Source organism: Choloepus didactylus, chromosome 8, assembly GCF_015220235.1.
Source record: "Choloepus didactylus isolate mChoDid1 chromosome 8, mChoDid1.pri, whole genome shotgun sequence".
Lineage (NCBI taxonomy): Eukaryota > Metazoa > Chordata > Mammalia > Pilosa > Megalonychidae > Choloepus > Choloepus didactylus.
The window spans coordinates 17,938,314-17,963,387 of NC_051314.1; the positions used below are offsets into that span (position 1 = coordinate 17,938,314).

Genomic DNA, 25,074 nt, shown 5'->3' on the forward strand with positions numbered 1-25,074 from the left:
TAATTGGCACTTGGAGTCTGCTAAGAAATTGTGAGACTGTAAAAATAGCTTATATAAACTAGTGAGTTTTGTATTTCTGTCTTCTGTGTTTCTGTGCTTCTATGTCTGACTCATGTCTGAATTTTTTAAATTAAAGCTATAAACTATTAGTATCTTTCTATATGTTTGATGTATGATATTTTCAACCTCCAACTGATATTACCAAATTAACTTATAAACTTCTTAAAAGAGCTCTATTCAAAGTGGCTTAAAGATAAATAGGCCCTTATGTATAAATGAATATATACTTCTAATATTTCCAAAGAAAAAAGAGTATTTGCAGAATTAAAACCAAATATTAAAAAAAAAAAATCAAGTTCACATAATTCAGGTAAACCTTTGACAAAGGGGACTAGATGTTTTTGTTAGCTTAAGGTATCAGGTATGTAAAGTAGGTAGGATGAGTTTTTTAAAGTAAAAAGAGAATAGTTTTGTCCTGTAGTAAATGACTTGTTGTCAACAGAATAAGAAGCAAGAATGTGTAAGACAAAACCTGAATAGATCAAGAAAGTTGTAAAAGGTTTGTGGAAAAGGAATTTTATTTGTTATGGGCAGGCTGGTTAAGATTTGAAAGGCTTATGAGATTCTTAAGAGTTTTGTTAATCAGGCAGAATCCTCACACAAAACCAGAATTTGGTTTTCTTTCTGTTAAAATGAGGAAGTTTTCTTGGATTACTGGTCTGCTTTTACAAGAGGGTGTAAAAGGTTTTTCTTAACCATCTGAATAATCTTCTAGAAGGCAAGGATTCTATGTCTTATCCAAATAATATCCTTATTGATATTTATATTGACCTCATCATCCTATATTGTTTTAGAAAACAAGTCTTTTCACTTTAAAAGAACTTTTTTTCTTTTTTAAACAATCACATTAACTCTTATTCACTCTTTTATTGTCACTTTGATTAGGGAACCAAATATTGTTTCACAGTGACTCATTATCCTATTTAACAAAATGTTCAAACCTGACAACTTTTTGACATTTTGCTCTCCCCATATCAAACTCTAAATGACACCTTATTGATCTCAAACTGTCTTTGGGATTTTCCACAGGCCCCTGAAAAATCACAAAAGATTTGTTCTTTCACACTGTAAAAAGAGGTGCTAGAAATAGGTTTATTTGATATGTTATGCGTTCTTAGGAAGCGTTGTCAAATTAAGTAGGATTTTCTAACCTTCTGTTGGTTATATTTGCATGAGTAAAATGCCATTAATATAAACATGTCAGAAATTGCATAAGGGTCCTAGAGATTTGTCCATGTCCTCACTGTCTGTGAGATGTCCTAGTACTGATCTGCATGATATTAGACATCAGTAATATCACTGATCATTTCAGTTATTCTTTAAAAATGTTACATGTCACAGGAACAACCACATTTCCTTCTCAATAGTATTACTGCTCATTTTTATAAAACAGCAGTAAGTTAACCACAGCCATTTTAAGTCTTTTGTCATCTACAGACAATTTTAATTCTGATGCTTCCCTGAAAACCCTTGCAATCAGCTACAGGCCAAGTGCTTTGTCTTCTACAAAAGGGACTGACTCAGAAACCCATGGAAAGGAGTATATCTAGTACTCTTGGGTAAAGGCTTCTGACATCGCTTAAATAACTTTGAGACCACATCACTGGAATGAGTCAAGACTCCAGAATTCTCTTGAGGAAGCCAACGGGTCACGAGATTGCTAGCACAAGATCGAGTGGAACAAGGACTAATTACCTAGGACTGAATAAACTGATGAAGAATGATTATAGTTTTGTTTGGATTGCTGCTGATATTTTAATGTTTTATTTTCTAGATACATAGAATCTCTTACTCTTGTCCCTTAAGCTATCCATAATTCATAAAACATTCCTCTTTTTCTCACTGCCTGAACCCTCTAGAATTTGGAAACTCTTATTGAATAGTAATTTTTATGGCAAAATAATTGTTTGCATAGGTTCAGTTAGAATCTGTCCTCCTTGTTAATAAGACATAGTTGGAGATCCTGGCTGCATAACCAGTGCGTCAACTGGAATGTCATGTTTGAGAATGATGCTCATTTAATCAGATGTCAACAGACACTTTTAAGGAACTAGGGTTGACTTTATGGAGCCAATGTTTACAAAACCCTCTTGGAAAAACCGGTCTGGTACCTGGCTCCAGGGCTCCCAGCCTTACAGGTCAGTAAAGAAGGTGAAACCTGATGTTGAGTTCTTGGCCTGGCTAACTAGCCTCAAAAGGCTTTTAAAAGTTCAATCGCAGATTCCTTGTGAAAACTACCAGCAAAGCAAACTTAGAAAACAAAGCCTATATGGCAAATTGCCATTCCTGCTGCACCTATGTAAATAATCAGGCCAAATCTAATGTAACCAGCCTTATTTCATGATTAAGAATAATATTTTTGAGGTTATCTTTGAGCAAAAGGAGGGTGACTGTAGAGAATTTTTTTTTTTCAATGGAAAAACCACAGCGCTCTCCTGCGGTTATCAGATTTTGCTTCTGTTCATTGTCTGAGCTATTTTGCACCCCTTTTGTAAACCGCAGGTGACAGCATGGTTTTGTTACCTGCCTGTAAATTGGACTGGATCCTGTGATCTTGCATATATCACCTACCCTAAAAGAAAGCTAACTTAGTTTTTGTCAAACTGACCAAAAAGAGTTAGTACCCCCAATCCCTGACCTACTGTAATACAGGGTTCCCCTCTTTCATGAGCATCTTCATGGCTTCCCTGGGTACACACGGCCTAGAGCGAGTAGTTACAAATATACTGAAAGTTATAAATAAACCTAAATATTTTAAAGGACCAAGTTAAGGTGATTCATGATATCAGTTAGGCTCAAACATTTCAATGTACAGAAGGTTGGTACACGTCAGGGCAATGCGCACTGGGCCTCCTAGGAGCCCCCTCTGAAATTTAAAACAAAGCCGAAGCTTCATCCTAGACTCCCTCACCCAATTCACACCCCCCAGCCAACCTCGAGTCACCCCGCGGTGTCACTGACACTGCATGCGCCGCTTTCTTGGACTCTTATTTCCTTGGTTAGGAGTTAATATAAATGGAAATACGATCAGACAGTTATCTAAAACAGTAGGACAAATTGCTGAGTCCGCTGCAAAACCTATTGCTGCACAACAGAAATCTTTAGATTCTTTAGCTAGAATTGTTTTAGATAATAGAATTTCACTTTCCTTGCTGGCTGAGAAAGCAGGGGTTTGTGCTGTCATCAATACCACCGGGACAAACACTTCTAGGGAAGCTAAAACGCAGTTACACGAAACAGTTAAGCCGCGTGGCTCAAGCAAGTGAATCCTGTTTTGGGGTCGTTCTTTGATTTCAGTTGGTTCGGGTCCTGGGGTCCTTGGTTCAGAAGCAGGCTCCAAACCTTAGGCATTTTACTACTCAGAATAATCATATTAGTTATCCCTGGGGCACTATATCCTCGCTAAGGTTTTCAGGGCTTGCACCCAGCCATCTTGCCAAGTTGCGTCCCTCCATCTAGAACAACAGAAGCACGAAGAGAACAAAACAACCAACCCCGTGACATCTGTAACCTGGAGTTAATCACCTGGGAGAGTCGTCTAGAGCCAGCAGATGGTAACTGAGAGTGGCGCTAATGCTTTTAATTTTTATCTCAGCCCTCGGCCAGGTGGAGCTTCAGATCCAAAGGGAGGAACTGATAAATAATATCCAGCAACATGGAGACGCCCGGTGCTAAGCTCCACGTCAGCAAAACCAAAAAACCGAAGCGAGTTTCCATTTCCTGTAAATTCCTGGGTTGTCCAGAATACCAAAATTAAATACGGCTGATCAGTTGGGGCCAGCTAACTCCCTCATTCCCAAGCAACCACCTGCCCCCCACTTTGAAGACCCCCCTGCAAACATCTCCTCGCTTGCCTCCGCATTTGCCCTGTGAGAGCTTCCCCTTCCCACCCCTTCTGCTTTCTGAATGGCATGCTGCCCAATTTATGAATTGCTCAAAAAAACTGTGAGATCCTAAAGTGCGGGAACCGTTTTTTTTCTCTCACAAGCTGGAGAGGAAGGAGGCGGGGGACGCGGCGTGGGAACTCTCCAAGGACTGAGGTCTCGCCTCTTGTCCTGCGCAATCGGAGGGAACCTCACCGCCGCCCTCTCCACGCGGACACCCGCCTCGGGGGAGGGACTGCTGCCACCCCTCCAGGGCGGGCGGGGTTGCTCGGGGACAGCACGGAGGAGAGCGGGCGGAGGAGGGGACGCCCTGGTGGACGGCGCCCTGGGGACGCTGGGCAGCTCGGCAGCAGGGGGGGCGACGCGCGCAGCAGGAACGAAACCCGAGAAAGGACGCGGCCGCTTCCCTGACTCCACTTCCCCAGGGCACAGCTCAGGCCATCCCCTGTGGGGATCGGGAGAGAAGGAGCTGGTCCCGGGGGAACACGCGTGTCCCCGCGCCTGCCGGGTGCCACGAGCACAACTGCAAAGCGTCCGGCCCCGGCACGAGCTCGGCGCCGCCTCCCGGGCACCCGCCTTAGCCAACGGCGCCACCGTCTGCCCAGACGCTGCGGCCGGAAGCCGGGGCCGTGCGGGCCCCTGCACCGCCCAAGCCCGGGGGAATGGGGCGGGCACTCCAGCCAGACAAACAGGCCCTCCTCTCCCTCGGGCTGAGTGCGAAGTCCTGGAAATTGTTTCTGCGTCTCTTTCTTCCTCTGCCTGCTTCTCCCTCGGCTCGGAAGATCCTGGACCTGGATCAACCCAGCAGGCTCTTAAATGGCTCCCTTCCCTCCCCATCCCCTCCACCCCCACCCCGACCAATCTGTGGTTAAAAAAAATCAGGACAGTGGTTGTCTCTGAGAGGTGGGGTGGGGTGGGATGGGGTGGGGATTGACTGGGAAAGGGCATGCAAGAACTTACAGGGGTGATGGGACTGTTCTCATCTTGACAGGGATTTGGGTGCCGCATTTGTCCAAACTCCACAAATATCGGCTTAAGCTATGTGCGTTTCAGTGGATGTGAATTTTACACCAAAAGAAAAAAATGTATACAAATATTGATCTTGAGCTAGTGATATACATGCTCAGCTATTAAGGGGGATGTGGACTGTTGTCTGCAGTTTACTTTGAAATGCCACAAAAATAAGAAGGATCCACAGATGGATAGAGAGGTGCATAGATGGGACAGAGAAGCAATGAAACTAGTGTAGGGAAATGTCAGTAGGAGACTTTAGGTAGTGGGTTGTGGCCTTCACTGTAAAATTCTTTCAATTTTCATGTACGTTTGAAATCTTTCATCATAAAATGTTGGGAAGAAATGTCTCCTGCTCCCGATTGTCCTCTCCATTAGTTATTCCCACCTGCAGCTAGTGTGGTCTTTCTAGAACGGCAAACTCGCCAGAAACCCTTCGATGGCTCGCTCCTGGGGAGAAACCCAAACTTCTGTGGCTCACCAAGTACTCCGAGGTTAGGCCTCTGTTTATTTCTCCAGCCACATCTTCCATCACTCTCTCCTTCACTTTTTCTACCACAGGAACACCGAAGTATTTGTAGTCCCCTACATATATATGCTGTTTTAGATCTACTGTGGTAGGAAAGGCTATCTTTCATCCAATTTACATTCGCCCCTCCTTCCTAAATAATAGAATCCCCAATTTTTATCTGGGGATCTGGCCATATAGAAACTGAAGCCTGCATTTCCAGCTTCCCATACAGTGAAGTGAGGCTACATGATGTGCTGTAAGAGGAGGTATAGATTTGGACTTCTGGGAAGTGCCCTTACAGTTTGGTGTTGCAATCTTCTTCAACCTTTTTGCTTCCTTGCTGGTTGGAATGAAGATGTGATGGCTAGCGCTGGTGCTGCCATTTTGGGTCAGGAAGTGGAGGCCATGTGTGCAATATGGCAGAGCATTAAGATAAACTAAGCCAGGGTCCCTCACATTCTTGTGTGCCATACAGCCTGGACTGCCTAGCTCTGGACTTCTATGTGAAAGAGAAATAAATACTCCCTTGTTAAAGCCACATTGTTTTGGGTTTTCTGTCACCCACAACCAAACCTAATCCTAACAACAGACAGACTTCCATGTACTGGAATGTGCTGATCTGTGTGCTTGGAATATTCTTTCCTCACTTTGCTCTCCTAGCAATCTCCTACTAAACTTGAAAACCCTGTTCAGGCATATTCTTCTCTATTACACCTTCCTTGGCAAAATTAATCATGCCAATTCCTCTGTTCGTCATATCACACTGAGCAAGTATTGAGCACTTACTGCACACCAGGCACTATGCTGAGTGCTGTATGCACATTCCCTTTTTTTAATCCTCACAATGACATTTTTTAAATCGTATTTTTTATTGTGGGCTATAACATATATACATAGACGTGATAACTTTCCAAGTGCAATTTAACAAGTACTAAGAGAGCAAATTTCAAAGAATGTTATGGGTTACAGTTCCACAGTTTCAGTTATCTCCTTATTGTAAAATATAATATATATGCAAAAAGGTAATAACTTTCAAAGTACTATTTAACAAGTAGTTATATAGGAAATTTGCAACAATGTTATGAGTTACAGTACCATAGTTTCAGTTATTTCCTTATTGTGAAACACAACATATATACAAAAAGGTGATAACTTTCAAATGCCAATTTAACAAGTAGCTATAAACAAATTTCAAAGGATGCTGTGGGTTACAGTTCCACCATTTCAATTCTTTCCTTCCAGCTATTCTAATACCCTAGCAACTGAGAAAAAGAAAATTATATAGAAATTCAGTATTCATAATGCTTTGTTAAATTCCATCTTGTCTGTTGCTACCCCTTCTTCTAGTTTAATCACTTTCCCGATCTTCAGGGATGTTTAGGCAGTGACCACCCTAACTTGTTCATATTGTAAAGGGGTGTCGACTTTATGAGAAAAGGGGACGCATCTGGATGATGTTCTTGAAGAGGCTCTGGGTTTTGGGTCTTAGCTGGCATAGGAGCTCTCTGGAGGATTTAAGTTTCTGAAGAATAAATTCTGAGTGAAACATTTATAGAATCTCAGATAAGGATCTGGGTATTCTTTAGGGTTTTGGGGACTACTGTTGACTCTCACAATGACATTTGAGACATATAATTATTTTCAAAATTCTCATTTCACAGATAATAAAACAAAGGCCTTGGAAAGTTCTGACATGTTGCCTGGATCATGAAAGTAGTGCATGATGGGACCAAACCTCAAATCTAGGTCTGTCTGATCCCAGAGCCTTTAGCCCTGTACTGGACTGCTTCCCTTATTGCCTTTATCACATTCGCTGTCATCATCTGTTTACGTGTCTCTCCCCACCACCACCCCAGGACTCCTTAGTATTCAGCGTGGGTGTCGGTGGAGCTGAACTGTCGATTCTAAGTCCCCAAGTCCTTGTTCTGGCACATAAGACCCTTCCAATGACTCTGACTGCCATACCCAGTCTCTTCCCCATGCATCCCCTGCCTGTTTTAGGCCCTCGGGCTTTTGCACACACTGTAACTTCTGCTTAGGGCACCCTGTGGGACACTCCCTCTACTTTTAGATCCAGCCGGATCACCACCCTTGCTGGGAGGACTTCTCCATGATGCTCCCTTCCAGCATCCTCCCAGAGCTCAGAGCTCCGATGCACGCCCTGTCCCACTGGGTGGCCTCTTTCACTTGGCTTTGAGTCCCTTGAGGTCAAGGACCATGGCTTATTCTACTTCTAAAAATTTAGCAAGAAATCTCTGGTATTCTAAGCAAAGCGCCCTAAATATAGAGATTGGAAAAGACCCCAACTCGGCTGGCTGGGAGGATGGATGGATGAACAAAGAAGGTGGGTGGCAGGAGCAGGGCCAGAGACAGAGGCCTTTCTCTTTGCCACCACTAGATGGCAGCAGGGCCTCCCGAGCTATAGCCCCTGGGGGAAGATTCCCAATTGTGCCTTTACCTCCAGGAAGTCAAGACCCCAGACGGACTCAGTTCAATAAAATAAACATCTGAAGAGCTTATTTAACCTGGTCCTTTGCTAGGTGCAGTCAGGAAGGCGAGAGGGTGCAGGGGGAAGGATCCAAATTTTCTAGCCATGAAGTGGAGTGGTTACAAGTACAGGCTCTGGAGCCAGGCCACCTGGGTTCAAATCTCGTGCTTGGCCTTTCCTTGCTGTGTCACTCCTGCCTCTGAGGAGCTCACGGGGTAGAAGTGGGGAGAAGCCACATCCACACTGTCTGCTCCCCAAGGCAGAGAGGGATGAGAAGGCTGCTCCAGTGTGGGAGCCCAGAGGGTGAAGAGGGCACGTCTGTGGGAAGGAGGTGGGTGTGGGGAGATTCCTGGGGGTGGAGCCCTTACTTTGAGATGGGCCTTGAAGGAAGGAAGGACAAGGCCTGTGAAGGTGGGGCTGGGGCCCTGGGAAGGGTGCTCCGGGTGACAGGTGGAAGGCAGGGCCAGAGGAGCACCCCAAAGCCTCTAGTGGGGGAAGAGGGTAGGCTGGTGTCCCCAGGTCGCACCTGGTGACATTGTGGCCCCTGACTCCCTGCCAGCCTTCCTCCAATAAGCCCCTCTGGGCCTCCAGGAAGAGGAGGAGCCTTGCAGTATAAACTGTATTTTTAGTTCCCTGTGCCTCTCCCCAGCTGCTATAAGATACCTCTCCCCACCCCCAGCTCTGGCCGCTTGGCTGGAGGCTCTGCGAGGACAGCTGGGGAGAAGGGGAGACGTGGTCAGTACGATGGTCGCCAAGGGCCCTGGAGAGGAGCAGCTGTGGGTAGTGGGCCCAAGTGGGGGGTTGGGGGCAAGCTTGGGGGACCCACTGCCCCGGCGAGGGCCTCAGAGTGGTCCTGCAGACTCCAGGACTCCTGACTCCTGGCCTGGCCCTGGCCCCGGAGGGTGGACTCTGCCAGGATGGCGTGAGTTGCGCAGGGAGGGGGAGTGGATTAGGGGGGCGCTGCCGGCTGGAGGGAGGTGCTGCCCGGACTGGTCTCCCAGGGGGTGGCTCCTAGAGGGAGGAGCAAGGGAACCCCTGGCTTTGAAGAACTGAAGTGCTCTCTTTCTTTTCCCATCTTTGGCCCACCTCGGTGGAGGGAGTTGTTGGCTGCCCAAGGGATAGCAAATTCCGGGCTCACCTTGACCAGACTTGTGGCCCTTGCTAAGACTCACGGGAATCAGGCCCACGGGCCTGGGTGCTGTAAGATCTTGCCAGAGTTCCTTTGCATGTGTGGGTGAGGGGAGGTGTTGCCGGATACTGGCGATGGCAGAGCTGGTCTCTCCACCAGCCCAGGCTCCTGACTGGCCTTGTCTGGGGAGGGTCCTCAGTTAAAGTCCTAGGGAAGTTTAGTCCAGAGAGGAAGAGGCTTAGGCTAGCCTGTAGCTTCCCTCTTGAGACCCGGCTTGTCCTCTACGTCCCCAAGTAGCCAGCACAGCCAGCACCCGGGAGTGAGTGAGCTTCGCAGGAGGTGTATTTTGGTTCAATATAAAGAAGAATTTTTAAAGCCTTAGGTAGTGAGCTTGCTGCCCCTAAGAGTATTCAAGCAGTGGCTGGATGACAAACTATAGGCAGACCTCCTGCATTTAGTGGGAAATTGGGTAAGATACCATGGAAGGCCTCTTCTAGTGTCAAGACACTATGGCCCTATAATTCAAGATTTCTCTATCTCTAGCTTTCCATGATTCTGCAATCCAGAATCCAAGTTTCCAGAATGGCAAAAGCCGAAGACTTTGGCACTCTAGAATGTTAGGTCTGGGATCTCAAGACTTCAAAATTTGAAGAATTGAGGACAATTCTACAAGTCTCAGATTTTCAGATACAAAGGATTCTATGGTGTCAAAGGGAGAAAGAAGAGGGCGGGGTGGGTCTGATGTGGTGGGATCCAGTTTTGCCCCCCTGGGTGTACAACCAACCTGCCAGAGGGGTGTGTGTGTGTGTGTGTGTGTGTGTGTCATGGAGTGTGAGGCTGCAGGAAGTTTTGCACACAAAAGCAGCCTGATGTTCCTGTTTCACGCATCTCAGGCTTCCCTGCCCGGCCACAGTGAGGGCTGTCACAGGGATAATTATAGCCCCCAAACAGAGCTGGCGACTCTGGGTCACCATGGCAACCATGAGGTAACGCTGGTCTGTTGTAGAGATGGGTAAGTACACACAGATGTCGGCGCCTTCCCATTAGCTTAAATGGTAAAAATTAAAGGTTAGATTCATCAACTTCAAAGCCACAGGTTGCCGTGAGCACCCCAGTTAATGGGGGTGCCTGCCAAGGGGTGACAGCTTTGCATTCAACACTTTCGCGTCGGCCATGGATTGACGAGAGTTTAAATGCTGAGGCTGTAGACGGCGGCTCAGGAAGCTGTTGCCCAGAGAAGGGCTCCCAGTCAGGTTTGGGGCCCGGCTCCACCTCTTCCAGCCTCGGATGGGTGCTCATCCCTGCTTCCCCTCCAGTGAGGGGAGGTCTCAATCACCCCTGCCGCCAACCCCTCAAGTTTGTTCCGAGGCCCCACAAGGGCACTGGCAGGAGAGCGTTCTGAAAAGTGCAACCACGTGTTAAATGTCAGTGCTGAGGGCTTAAGGCAGGAGGTGCTGCCAAGGAGGCGCCCAGAGGCCTTTCCCGGCCTGCTGGCCGCTGCCTCCTGCCCTCTCCTGCTCCCCTGGGCTCACCTTCCACAAACGGCCAGGAGGAGGGACCAAAGCTGCAGAGGGCTGGAGCCCCGGGCAGACCCCCTAGAGGCACCTTTCCCTGTGATCTTGGGCCAGGCACACAGTAGGCGCTCAGTACAGGCTGTTGAATGAATGAATGAGTGGATGAATGAGTGACAGCCTCCCTGAAAAATCCCCACGGCATTTGAAACCACTGAATTCGTTTCCTAGGGCTACCGTGACAGATGATCACCAGTGGGGTGATAAAGCGACAGACATGGCTTCTCTCACAGTTCTGGGGGCCACAGGTCTGAAATCAAGGTGTCAGCAGGGCCCGCTCCCCCTGAAGGCTCAAGGGGAGGCTCCTTCCTCGTCTCCTCCAGCTTCCCTGGTGGCCGGCCACCCTCACCGTCCATGGCTCGTGGCCGTGTCCCTCCAGCCTCTGCCTCCTTCTGCACACCACCTCCTCCCTGTGGGTTCAGTCTCTCCTGTGCCCTTCTTGTAAGGACACAAGTCCTATTGGCTTTGGGGTCTACCCTACTCCAATATGGCCTCAATTCACCTTAACTCATTCCATCAACAACGACTCTATTTCCAAAAAGGGTCACGGTTGGAGGTACTGGGGGTCAGGACGTCAACATACCTTTTGGGGGAACATGGCTCAACCCACAACAGCTCATCATGTTGCTCCTGCATCTTAAAATGTTAAAGCTGGATGGGTACTGGAGGCCACATGGTCACCCATCCCGGGTCAACGCGGTAGCCCCTTAGTGACTTCTGGAAGGTACCGTTGGGGTAAGAGAGCCAGACGGCCCCCTGCACAGCTCCGACCTTGGTCACTGGGAATCAGCTGACTCGATAAATACATCCTGTATAAGCTTGAGCAGTAACTGGGCTTCACAGAGAGCAGAATGGAGGGTGTTCTAGACCCAAGGTTGCTCTAGGAAGCTCTCAATTTGGGGATTCTTGTCCATTGCTGGCCATGAATTTGACCCACTTGCACTCTGCACTTGCTACCACCTGGCCAATTCCTGCCAAACGTCCGTGTTCACATTTTGGAGACAGGGTCTCCGCCTGGCAGGGCTAATAGACATTAGCTTTGTTTAGACAGAGCCTTGCCATTGGCTGCCCTCGGGTCAGCTGCCAGCCATGGTTCAGTCAGCTGCGACTGGTGGCAAGTGTGGGGAAGGATCTGGTGGTCCCAGCCTACGCCTGCCCCTCAGCAGGGGCTGGGACTGGCAGGTGTCCTTAGACAGGGCTATGTAGGTGCCCGATATAGACACAGGACAGCCAGGACATTTGCTTATTCTTTCTGAGCCTCACCTTCCACAACTGCAATTCTCTGTGCAGATGGAAAGACAACCTGTGCATACCTTGATCATAGAACTAAATAAACTGTACTGTAATTTTCTTCACCTTATCTCTCCAAGGCAACTGTGAGTTTCTTGAGCACAGGGCCATGTTTTATTTGGCTTTGTTAGCCTTAGCATGTAGCACCATATATGACACACACTAGGGTACTCTATAACTCTTGGATGGATAGATGGATGGATGGATGGTTGGATGGATGGATGAGTGGATAGATGTGAAGGTGGATAGATGGAAGGAAGGGAGGGAGGGAGGGAGGAAGGATAGAAGGAAGGATATAAAATAAGGCCAATCATAAGGCCAATCATCCCCCAAATACCTTCCTTGCAAGGTCACCCATTTTTTACTCAGTGAACACTTATTCAGTTTTGGGCACTGTGCAAGGCCCCAAGGATACAGATGAATAAGACAGAGCCTCTTCCCTCATGAAAATCAAAATGAGGTGCTCAGTGGCTGGGATCAGGGGCGTGGACACAGGGACCTAATTTCCTGTGCTCAAATCCCAGCTCTGTCATCAACTAGCTGCGCTCCTGTGGCAAGTTTCCTTAATCTCCCTTAAATTAAATGGGGATAACATCAGTATCTATTATATAGGGCTGGGCCCCCACAGTAAATGTGTTACCAAATGTAAAGTGTTTGAAACAAGGCCTGGTGTGGAGTAACGTCCCCATGAACATTGGCTGCTTTTATACTAATGGAGGAGACATCCTGGAAATGAAGTACGAGCAAATGAGAAATACAAGCAACACGACAGAAGCATACACAAATAAAGAGCAGGAGCAGGTAGTTCATTGTGCCTTGGGGGGTGTGTCAAACAAAACTTTTCAGAGGGAAATACTTGAGCAGGGCCAAGGAAGCCAGGAGCTCTCTGGGTGCAGTGGGGGATATTCAGATGCTAAGAGGTTACGGGACTTGCCTGGGTTCACCCAGCTAGCAGCAGAAAACCATCTAGGCCCCTTCCCATGCACTGGCAGCTGGGTAAGGGACATCTGGCAAACCAAGCAGAAGGTGAGCAAGGAGACTGCAACGGGCAAGGCTGTCCCAGTGGCCAGCCAAGGTGCTCCTGCCCAAGTAGAAACATGACAAGGCTTCTCAGGATGGCTGGTGGCAGGGAGACTTGGATTTCAGACTGCTGGCTTTGGCCTTGGTGATGCCCTTTCTGTTGGCTTTTGCTAGTCCCGACTGTGTCCAATCTCCACCCCACCCTACCCCCCTCCATGGCCTGAGTTGTCCTACCTCCCCACGATGGCCTCTGCCCCAAAATAGCTTCCATGTGAGGGCTAGAGAAAGGAAAAGATTAGACCTCTGGATGAGAGAGAGAGAGAGAGAGAGAGAGAGAAAGGGGTGGAGAAGAGTGAGTAAATCATCAAGTGATCCATGTCATGCATCTGGGGAAGGTATAAAACCCCTTTGGGGCCAGGCCAGCCTCAGACCCCAGCTGTCAGGTCCAGGGCACCAAGTCAGTCTGCACTTGCTCTTTTTTGTTTTCTTCAGACTGCGCCATGGGGCTCAGCGATGGGGAATGGCAGCTGGTGTTGAACATCTGGGGGAAGGTGGAGGCTGACATCCCCAGCCATGGACAAGAAGTCCTCATCAGGTAAAAGGAAGAGACCTCATTGTTCCTATCCCCCTTCCCCCAAAGGTCAAGGATACTCAGTTGGAAGGTAGAAAGTGTGCTCTGGGGTTGACCAGTTGGCTGCATTATTTGAGGTGCTGAAAGCCTTGTTTGGTTCTCTTTTGCCTTGAAATATCAGGAATTGGAGTCAGGAAAGAAAGCTGAGGGGAGTTTGAGGATCAAACTCTGGATGCCTAGAGCCCACAAAGAGGAATTTTAGAATTGTCAGAGTTAACAAGGGCCCTGAAAGGTCTTATCCAGCCACCTTATTTAAAGGATGATAATAAGCAGGATGTCCCCAAAGTCACAAGCCCATTAAAGTCTGTGAAGTGCCATGGCTTAGACATGGTGTTTGAGGTCAGACAGAACTGGCTCAAGATCCGGCTCCACCACTGAGCAGCTGGGTGACCAATGGGAAGTTACTCAACCTCTCTGAGCCTCAACCTCCTCTCTTGTACAATGGAGAAATCCTACTGCCTGCATCATAGAGTGGAAGTGAGAATTAAATAAGATGGTATGTGTGAGGGCTCTGGCACCATCCCTGCCATATAGTGAGTTCTCGAAGTTGTAAGTGGCTATTACAGATGGAGGCCACACTAGTGACCTTTAATTATAATAGAAAATGGAAGATAGAGACCCCTTAGTGACCTTTGACTTGGAGTATGCCTTGAATTTGAGAGCTTGGAGTGGTACGGTCTCCAAGTTCATGTTGGCTTCCTCAGCAAGGGGTTTCTGAAAAGAAAACGAAAGTTCCAAGTTTTGTAAGATAGCTTGTGGCTTGTAAATAGAATCTCATGTCTCACTGCCTCCCACCCCAAATGGTCATAGAGAGTCTTCTTCTCCTGCCTTTCCCCTGAGATTCTGGCCCAGCTCAGGTCCAAAGCTTAACAGGGTGTGAATCAACGTTTCTGTCCTGCGGAGGGAGTGGGCTTCGCTGTTGCCATGGTGAAGGGATGGTTCTTGGTGCTTTAACGTACAGATGAGCTTCTCCCGCTTTATGAGCCAGAGCAGGCTTCCCTCTCCCCATCCAGACGCCCTGTCTCTCCCTCGGGCTTCACCCATTTCCAGCTCCTGTCTGCCTGAGGAGACGCTCCGTCTTCCGAAGTTTGAGCCCTTAGAAGTCAGAGCTAGAGACTTTTGCGGAAGTTCTCTGCCGACTCTGCAGGTGTCCTGGGACTGTTCCTTTAAGTCTTTCTCCTCTTGTCTCTGTCAGGTGGCTGCTGGGGTTGCATCAGGCCCTGTTCCATTAGATGTCTCCTAACACGAGGCCCCCAATCCCTGAAAGGCAGCCCCTAAGTTGGCATCACCTCCTCAGCCAATTTGCTGTGTGACCTGGGACATGTCACTACCCGTCTCTGGGTCCTATTTCCTTACTGATCAAGGGAAAGATTGTCAGCATGGTCTCTGAGATCCCTTCCCGCTCTCAAGAATTCCCCGGGATTTTTCATGTCCATCATCCTCCCTTGTCTTTGGAGAAGAGGCTGGGTGTGAGGGGGCTGGGGGACCGAGTTTGCAGAGCAGGGGAGCTCTCCAAGGTGACCTGGAGGCTTCCGGCCCTGAGGCAATGCCTTGTATATCTTGAAGGAGGCTCAGGGTGATGTGTTATTGGGGAAGTATTTCCTCCCTTCCCAGGGTGGATCGGAGAGGCCTGCCAGGGGGCCAGGTGCCAGGGAGGAGACCAGACTCCGAGGCTCTGTCACGTCTTAGGCCACAGAATGGGTTCTGCCCTCTGGGTGTTGGGGATACAGGAAGGCTGGCCTCTCTGTGTGGGGTGCGGGGGTGCTAACTCCAGGACAACAAAGGCTGCCACGGGGGCTGGTCTCTTAGTGCTGTTCCAGATGCTGAACTCGGGCTTTCTTTCTGACCTTGGTAAGGTCATTTCTCTTACCACCCTGATTATAAAAGAGGGAAAATTCTGTACAGCCGAGGCTGTTGGTAAAATGCTGAGGCCTTCACTGCAAGTACCTGATCATAAAGTTCTAGAATATAAGCATTGGAAAGTCAGTCAGAGATTCCACTCCAGGGGTTGGAGTTCGGGGGGGGGGGGGGTCTGCTGAGCAGGCTTCCAGGTCTCCCTGCCTTGCCTTCTCCTGCCAAAACTTTTTCTGCTTTATTTATTTTTGCTTCTTTTGTTTGAGCAAAGGATCCTGAGGCTGTGAAAAGTTTTAAGACCACTGCTCATGGCCAATACTTCTCATGCCACAGAAAGGAAGACTGAGCCTGAGAGTCTCATCCAGCCAATGTCAGCTACAAGCAGAACCTAAAATTTCTGGCCTTAACAAGGATGACAGTGGTGATGATGACGATGGAGATGATGATGATGGTGGTGATGATGATGGAGATGATGATGGTAGTGGTGATGATGATGATGGAGATGATGATGGTGGTGGTGATGACGATGGAGATGATGATGGTGGTGGTGATGACGATGGAGATGCTGATGGTGGTGGTGATGACGATGGAGATGCTGATGGTGGTGGTGTTGACGATGGAGATGATGATGGTGGTGGTGATGACGATGGAGATGATCATGGTGGTGGTGTTGACGATGGAGATGATGGTGGTGGTGATGACGATGGAGATGATGATGGTGGTGGTGATGACGATGGAGATGATCATGGTGGTGATGACAATGGAGATGATCATGGTTGTGGTAGTGATCATGATAGTGAAAATGATGATGAATATGGTGATGGTGATGATGACAACTGTGGAGATGAGATGATGATAATGATCATGATGATGATAAGGGAGATGGAGATGATGACAATGATGGAGATGATGGTGACGGTGATGATAGCAAACACTGTGCAGGATGTGCTGATTGCCGGGCACTGTGCTAAATGCTTCACACAGTTAACTCATTTCAGTCTCACAACAACTCTGGGAAATAGATATTATCACCCACATTTTACAGAGAGATTGAGTGACTTGCCCAAAGTCACACAGCAAGTAAGAGGGGAGTGGGAATTTGAATCCAGGCAGCTTGGACGCAGTGTACTTCCCTTGATCACTATGCTACACTGTTCCACAATCTTGCCACACTAGAGATGAGTCCCCATCCTCCCTCTGGTTCTTTTGTTCTAGAAAAGAGAAGGATCTGAAAGGGTACTCAGTCCTCCATGTGGGTGGCTGATGGGGCCTCCGTTTAGAGGACAGCAGGGCAATTGTCTCCTTTCCCTCTGACCTGCATGGAGGCCAGCCTGATAAATGGGGCAGGTGGACAATGAGAATGAAGGTGAAATATGCCAGGAAAGTGAAGGTTTCTGAAACGCTTGAGAAAATGCCCCCTGCTCATTTCCGCAAGGGTGAGGGGTTTCCATCTACTCATTTTCCTGGTGGCTGCTGTCAGGCAAATCTGTGGAGGGGGGTGGGGGGTGGAGGGGGAACAGAGGATTGAATTCTGTGGGTTCCCTGGGGAATCCCAGCTGCAGGGCTTGAAAGGAAGGGTTGGGCAGCTGTGTTGTGCCAGAATGATTTGATGGAGAATTACTTAGCTCTACTCCCCTGGATTGTTTAAAAATAAAGTTGGGCTCCCACTCTGGCTGTCTGGTGCCTAAGCATAGAGGGTAAGGGGGGAGTCAGGTTTTAGAATTTGGAGGCTGAGAAATCATCTAGACCAATCCTTTTGGTTTACAGAGGGGGCAGCTAAGACCCAGGTAGGGTGAGTAACTTCCTCAATGACACACAGTACATTGGAGGGAGAGCTGGGGCTAGAAGCCAGAGGCCATAATTCTCAGAACTATGTTCTTTTCCCTGACATCTTGGGGGCTCTCAAAATGTCCTAAGCACCCCAGCTGCCTCAGATCCCAGGTCCTTGGCCTCTTTGTCCCAGACAGTCTCCTCCCAGTGTCCTACCTGTGGGTGCCAAGCCTTGCATCTGTCAGGCAGGAGTGCAGGGATCATTGTCGCCAGATAATAATAGTCAGGAGCTTGGAGACCATTGGGAGAAAGGTGCCAGAGACGAGCTGTCAGTGACGCACAAGGCTTTGGATGGAGCCCCAGAATGAGGTGGTGACATTGGGCATGGTTGTGGACAGACGCAGGTGCTCAGGGAAAGTGTGAGAGGTATGCTCCTGGGGAAAGGGATGTCCCTGCCCATGCTACATGGCACATGCTAGCTTGTGCGTGTCTGCATGGGGGTGTGCATGTGTGTGCGTGAAGGTGAGTTCTAGTGTGCATACATGTCTATGTGTGCACATATGAGCGTATGCTCAGTTGTGCATGGAAGTATCATTGGGTAGTCGTCAAGAGTGTAGACATGCCACTGGGCTATTTGGGTTGAAACCCCAGCAAGTTGCTTCATTTTTCTGTACCTCCATTTCCTCATCTGTAAAATGGCACCTGCCTCATAAAGCTTTTTAAATGGATATGTAAAGTGCTTTGAAACAAAGCAGGTGCCACATAAGTGTTTGTTGGTATTATTGCTACCTGCATTTAGCAGAGTGTGCATTTGTGTGTGTCTGTGTGTATATATGGGGAGTTGGACTTAGCAAGCTTCCAGACGGGAGACTGGATTATCAACAAAATAGTAAGTGCCTGCATATGCTGTTGAGGGTGTGTTTCTCTGTGTAGTAAGATAATTGTGAGAGTGGAAGAGAGGTTTGGATTTGCTTATCTTGAAGTCCCTTCCACCCCCGGGCTCCTGGTATTCATAATAAGGAGTGGTCCCTGTGGACAGTAGCAGGTGACCCACCCACTCGCAGTATCGCACGTGTCCTGACAGCACGCAGCAGCCTCGGGTGGAAGCGCTGGGTCAGGACTGCGGAAGCCCTTTCATCTCTTCTCCTCCTGAGCCAACTGAAGGAAAGAAGCCCACTTTCCCTCCTGGGGAAGGAGGGAGGAGGGGGCACCTGCCAGAGAAGGAATCACAGGGCTCTGTCGTTCAGAAAACTGCAATACAGGAGCTGTCACCTCCAACCTCTGGCTGTGTGAGCTTGGGCAAGAGGCCTCACCTGTCAGGGCCTGTGTCTGCAGAAGGGGGTAATAACAGCACCTGCCTCCCAGGGCTGGTGTGATGACTCAGTGGGCCAGTACATACAAAGCACTTAGAATGCCGGATCCTTGGATCCTTCGTAAGTTCTCTGTTAAGTGTTGGCTTCTGGCTCCCAGTCCTGTGCTGTCACCTCCAAAATTCAGAAACCATCTCTACTCCCCCAACCTGTCCCCCCATCCAAGGTTCCACCCAGGCTAACTGAGCCTGGAAAAGGGAACTGAAAACAGGAAGGGGGAGATGCCGTGTTCTATACATGGCCATAAATCATCAGCTGCCCATAGGACGAGAAGATATGGCCGTTCCCATGAAGAGGAGCTGGGGAGACAGTTGAGGGAGATGACTCTTTATAAACATGAACTCAGTCTCAGGCTGTAGGAAGAGAAGCTCAGGGTCCTGGTCTTGGGGCGTCCTCCCCACGGGACCCTGGGGTGGTGACACGGGAATGCAGGAGCTATTTGTGCCTCCCGGCCAAAGTGGAGTGCGTCCACGGTCAGGTTGTCAGGGTGCTATGGAGCCTGGAAGCTGCAGAAGAAGACTGTTCTGAGGAACTGGAGCCATTAGACAGGAAGAGAGAAAGCCCCAGGCAGACATGGTCACCCCTGCCAAACAAGGGTGCGGCGCAAGGGAGACAGCACGAGCTGGGGAGCCATCCAATCTTGGTTCCGATCTGGGCTCTACCCCCGACCTGCCGTGTGACCCTGGATGAGTCCCCTACCTCTGTGGTCTTCAGTGTGCCATGAGTGAAATGGGGACAGCATCCCCATCTCTTCACGGAAGGAAAGGCTGAGGTCTCAGGCTGGAAGGGCTGCCTTGGGATCACGGGCAGAGTCTGTCTGCCGCCCGCTCATGGGCGCCTGGCAGGGTGGGGGCTGGGTCTCTGTAGATCAGGATGCCCCCACAAGGTCCTTTCACCATCTGTACAAAGAGGGGCTTGGGAGGCACAGGGAGTAGATCTTGGGTTCAAAATAAGCGGAGCTTTCTGTGCCTGGGAGCTGCTCTGGAATGAATGGGCCCCCAGAGGTAGTAGAGAGCCTCCCATAGGTGGAAGCATTCAAGCAGCTGCAGAGATGATCCTCAGCCTGGACTACTTTCTGAGGCACTCAGACCAGATTTCAGGGTCTGGTTCCTCTGCATAGCAGCCTTGTAATACTGAGCAAGTGACTTCACATCTCTGAGCCTGTTTCCTCATCTGTTAAATGGGGATAATACCAGCGACCCTAAAGGGAAGAGCAGGTGCACAGGTTAGCACGAGGCCTAGCACACAGCAGGTGCTCAATAAAGCCAAAGTTCTTTGGTTCCAGTGCTCCCGCCCCTTCCCTGTCCCACCACAATGCCACTCTGTCATCTACACTCCTAACAGCTTAGAGAACTACGGTGAGGCTGGGGTGCAATACTGAGACTTCCTGTTCCTTCCTGTCCTTTATTAACAGCAATGAATAATAATAGCAAGCCTTCCTATAATGCTTATTGTGTGCCAGCCACCCTGCTGGCACCTAGCACAGGCTCTCATTTAACCCTCACAATGCTTCTCTGTGGTAGGGATTATTGTAATTCCCATTTCTTAGATGAGGAACCTGAGGCACAGAGAGGTGAAGCGAGTTGCCCAAGGTCACACAGCTGGGGAATGGGGAAGCCAGGACTTGAACTTGATGCCCGGCTGCACCCAGACTCCACTGCATGCTCCCTCGTCTGACTCCAGGCTTCTTGTGCCCACAGGCTCTTTAAGGGTCATCCCGAGACCCTGGAGAAGTTTGACAAGTTCAAGCACCTGAAGTCAGAGGATGAGATGAAGGCCTCCGAGGATCTGAAGAAGCACGGCACCGTGGTGCTCACCGCCCTGGGGGGCGTCCTCAAGAAGAAGGGGCATCACGAGGCAGAGATTAAGCCCCTGGCCCAGTCCCACGCCACCAAGCACAAGATCCCCATCAAGTACCTGGAGGTAGGAGGCAGGGAAGGGAGCAGGTGGGAGAAAGGAGGAGATGGGATTCGGGTTCAAGTCCCAGCTCAGCTGCTAAGTTGCTGTGTGATGTTGAGTATGAGATGTCCTCTCTGTGCCCCACTTTCCTGGGGTCATTGAGAGTGAACACATTTCTCACCAAGTAGAATTAGTACCTTGTTACCAAGGAAGAAGGGGAGAATGGATATTGGGTACACAGCCTGCAGTCTCTCCATTATCATACCCATTCTACAGAAGAGGAAACAGAGGCACAGAGAGGTTAAGAAGCTTGTCCATGGTCACAGATGTAGCAAATGGTAGAGCCAGGATTCAAACTCAGGTCTCTATTTCTCCAGAACCCCAGCTCCTAACCCTGTGTATTGTGGAGTCTGTGACATATAGGACTCATGTGACAGGAGTTCAGGGGCTGTGGCTCAAACCTAGGGTGTGGGGTTGTGGGGGGCAGATTGGTTTGGTTCCAGCATCTCACAGATGAAGAGACAGAGGCTCAGGTGTCCCAGACACAAGCAATTGTTTGGAATCTCCTGAGGTGGGCTAGAAAGTTGGGTGGGCCTGGGGGAGCCTGAGCTTAAGGTCTTGTCTCTATAACCGGAGGGAGAAGGAGATGTGGTGGGAGGAAGCAATGAGGGAGCCAGGGGATAAAGGGCTATGGAGATGGGTGGAAGCAGCAGGAAGTCTGGCGCAGGAATGAGGATGAAGATAACGGTGACAGCCGCCAGTTAAGATAGCTATGGTAAGTATTTACCTGGGTCACCTCCAGGAAATTTTCACAACAAACTCATGAGGTTCGGAATTGCATCCAGTGTTTTCTTTTCCTATTACATAAAAGACGTTCAGAGGTAGGGAATCCAAGCTGGTATGGTGGCTGGTACAGATTCTTTCTGTCTTTCTATGCTGCCATCTTTAGCATGTGGTGTCCAGTCTCAAGGTTGCCTCATGGCTCAAGATGGCTGCTAGAGCTCCAGTCATCTAGTCCACTGTTCAAACGTGAAGCAGAAGGAAGAGAGGAAAGAACTCTTTTAAGAAGTTTCCTCAGAAAATTCATCCAACAAGTTTCATTTACATCTCATTGGCCAGAGCTTAGTTAAAAGGCCTCACCCACCTACAGGGAAGCTGGGGAATGTAACCTGCTACCGTCCCAAATAAAGCTAGTGTTCTGCTACCAAGGCAGAAGGCAGAAAGGGTACTGAGTAGGCAATTAGCAGCATCTGCCCCAGGCAGTTACCACTCTTATCTCCATTTTACAGATTTGGAAACTGGGGGCTCAGAGAGGCTAAGTAGCTGGCCCAGGGTCACACAGCTAGTAAGCCAGGATGAACAGCCAGATTTATGGTAGTCCAGGACCCAAGTGCTTACTCCCCAGTGGCACCCCAGTCCCACCAACAACTGTCACCACCACTCCTCTTCAGCCTCACCTCCTGCATTCGCCCTGCCCCTGCACACAAACAATCCAGCCCCCCCAACCCTCTCAGCCTCAAAATGGACCAAAGATCTCAATATAAAAGAAAGTACCATAAAACTCCTAGAAGATAATGTAGGAAAACATCTTCAAGACCTTGTATTAGGCGGCCACTTCCTAGACTTTACACCCAAAGCACAAGCAACAAAAGGAAAATTAGATAAATGGGAACTCCTCAAGCTTAGAAGTTTCTGCACCTCAAAGGAATTTCTCAAAAAGGTAAAGAGGCAGCCAACTCAATGGGAAAAAATTTTTGGAAACCATGTATCTGACAAAAGACTGATATCTTGCATATATAAAGAAATCCTACAACTCAATGACAATAGTACAGACAGCCCAATTATAAAATGGGCAAAAGATATGAAAAGACAGTTCTCTGAAGAGGAAATACAAATTGCCAAGAAACACATGAAAAAATGTTCAGCTTCACTAGCTATTAGGGAGATGCAAATTAAGACCACAATGAGATACCATCTAACACTGATTAGAATGGCTGCCATTAAACAAACAGGAAACTACAAATGCTGGAGGGGATGTGGAGAAATTGGAACTCTTATTCATTGTTGGTGGGACCGTATAATGGTTCAGCCACTCTGGAAGTCAGTCTGGCAGTTCCTTAGAAAACTAGATATAGAGTTACCGTTCGATCCAGCGATTGCACTTCTCGGTATATACCCGGAAGATCGGAAAGCAGTGACATGAACAGATATCTGTACAGTAGCATTTTTACATCCATGAGATCTTTCAACCCTTAAGGCAGCCCCATGCTGTGGATTTTACCATCTCTGTTTTCCGGTAGATGAGACCATGACGATGGTGACACTGATCTGAGTTATCAGTCCCGGGGACAAGTCATCACCTCAACCCTCTCCTCTCCCTCTCTCTCCCTCCTTCCCATTTCTGAGCACCAACTCTGTGCTTGGCCCCGAAGATATGATATTCCTCCAAATTAGGTATTTGAAGCAATAACCACTCTAAATCACTAAATGCAAAAATTAACCACGTGCAAATGGAAACAGTGTCTAGACTGCAAAATCCTGGATGAAATCACAGAATCTGAGCATTTCCCATTTTTCCTGCTGCCCCCAAGTTGGTGGATCTCTTCTTGCCCAGTTTCTAGGGGATCCACCTCCTGGGTGTAGCACAGGAAGGCGGTGGGTCAGAGCATGGGCTCCAGAGCCCGCCCACCTGGGTTCAAACCCCAGCTCTGTCCCTTCCTGACTGTAAGACCTTGACCACACGGCTTAACCCCCGTGCCTCAGTTTCCCCCTCTGTAAAGCGAGAGTGGTATCTCTCAGGGTTGCAGGATTACAGGAGTTAATCCAGGTTCCTGGTGCATCACAGATGCTCAATAAACAGCCCTGGGATCAGAAGGCAGGATGTTTTCTGACTCCTGGCTGGCCCCACCCCAGTGGCCCCCACCCCTTTTGTCTCCCTCCCTGCAGTTCATCTCGGAAGTCATCATCCAGGTTCTGCAGAGCAAGCACCCAGGGGACTTTGGCGCTGACGCCCAGGGGGCCATGAGGAAGGCTTTGGAGCTGTTCCGGAACGACATCGCCGCCAAGTACAAGGAGCTGGGGTTCCAGGGCTAGGCCCCTGACGCCCCCCACCCCCACGCCCCTGGGACCCGGCACCCAGGGGAGGACAGGGGCTGAGCCTGATGTAGCAACGTAGAGTTTGGTTTTGAGTGTCTGCTTTGTGACTGAGAGGCGGGAAGAGGAGTGGAGCGGCTGGGGGCGGGGACGCCCACGGGAGCTGAGCATTGGGGCGGGGCTCCCTGAGGGGGGGTCTTCACCCGGGGAACCCCGAGAAGTGAGAAGGGCGAGTGAAACCATGCACTGTGCAGAGGCTGGATCACACTTAATTCTCCTGCTGCCTACTCCCCCCCCCCCACCCCCAAATCGACCCTCCATCCTCTAAAGCACGACCCACAGCCCTTTAACCCCAAATCCCACACCCGGGCCCTGAAGGCAGCAGGAGGAGGTCTGGGCAGGCGGAACAGCCGCGCGCAGCCGGAGGGAGGCGTCTGGGTGTCTGGGACATGTGTGCCTTCTCAGTTAACGGGGTGACTCACCTGGATTTAATAAAAGACCCTGCAACATCTCCGTCCCTGCCTGGCGTTTTTCATCCCCTGCAGCGAGCGAATGGGGCCTCAGGAGAGAAAGGGAGAGGACTAGCGGGAAGGCAGGAAAGGGTAGAGAGTGCGTGGGGGCTGCGGGAGGGGAGGGGGCGGGAACCTGGGATTCAAACCCTGGCTTGGAGGTAGCAGGGACACCAGGGCGGGAAGTGGGGGGACAAAGAGAGACGGAGCCAGACTGTGTTAGAAATTGACCTTCTGGCCACAGAGCAAGGACGGGCACGTGGGGAATAGCTAATAGACACAGGCCAAGGACAAAATCCATATCTACGAGCGCAGGGCTCCCGAGCACAATACGGCCATGTATGCGGGACCTCTGCCAGGCCCCGGGAGCGCAGCGCTGGCCCGGGACGCAGCAGCCAGGAGACAGACCTGGCAAAGGGCCTTGGCAAAGGGCCTGATGAGGTGGGCCGCCCGGGACCCCAAGCCGTGGGGGCCTTGATCACCACCCAGGAGTGGTTTGAATAAAAGCCGCCTCTGGGAAGCCCCACGTCCCCGTCCCCAGCACCGCAAGCATCCGGTGGCTCCCAGTAAAGGAACCTGGCGCCCCTGCCCTGGAGGGTCCACCTGGGGGTCCTCTGTGGTCAGCCTGTCCTCACCGCCTCTGCTTCACCCGGAGTCCCACCTGCAGGGCGCAGCCAGGTCTTCCATTCTATCCATCTCTCCAGCCGTGCTGCAGCATTGGAGGACGCCATTAAAGGCTCTTCTCTGCCTTCCATTCTGCTCCAAGTTTGGGGGTTTCTTGTGCTCTAGGAGAAGGTGACAGAGAAGGGAAGTGGGAGTCTAGGGTAAAGGGAGCTTTTTGACCTTGGAGCCTGGAGAAAAATTCCATGCACTGATATAGTAATTTTTTAAATCCCCGGGTTATGCTTGCCTCTGCATAGGGTTTGTGTGCAGAATTGTAAGTTGAATCAACCAGTCCCTGCCTCAAACAATTGACAATCTGGG

The 25,074-nt window shown here is 49.5% G+C and overlaps 1 protein-coding gene across 2 annotated transcripts in view; it reads left to right on the plus strand.

Annotated features, from left to right (window-relative positions):
- Positions 1–23,712, plus strand: part of MB (myoglobin) — a 37,403-nt gene extending 13,691 nt beyond the window's left edge. Inside the window, exons 2-4 of one of the 2 annotated variants that reach the window (XM_037846737.1) lie at positions 13,457–13,559; positions 20,290–20,512; positions 23,435–23,712. In XM_037846737.1, the coding sequence (XP_037702665.1) occupies positions 13,465–13,559; positions 20,290–20,512; positions 23,435–23,581 (465 nt within the window). In that variant the 5' untranslated portion in view covers positions 13,457–13,464 and the 3' untranslated portion in view covers positions 23,582–23,712. The remainder of the gene's footprint in view (positions 1–13,456; positions 13,560–20,289; positions 20,513–23,434) is intronic. The other variant, XM_037846738.1, reaches the window with a different exon arrangement.
- Positions 23,713–25,074: the final 1,362 nt, after the last annotated feature.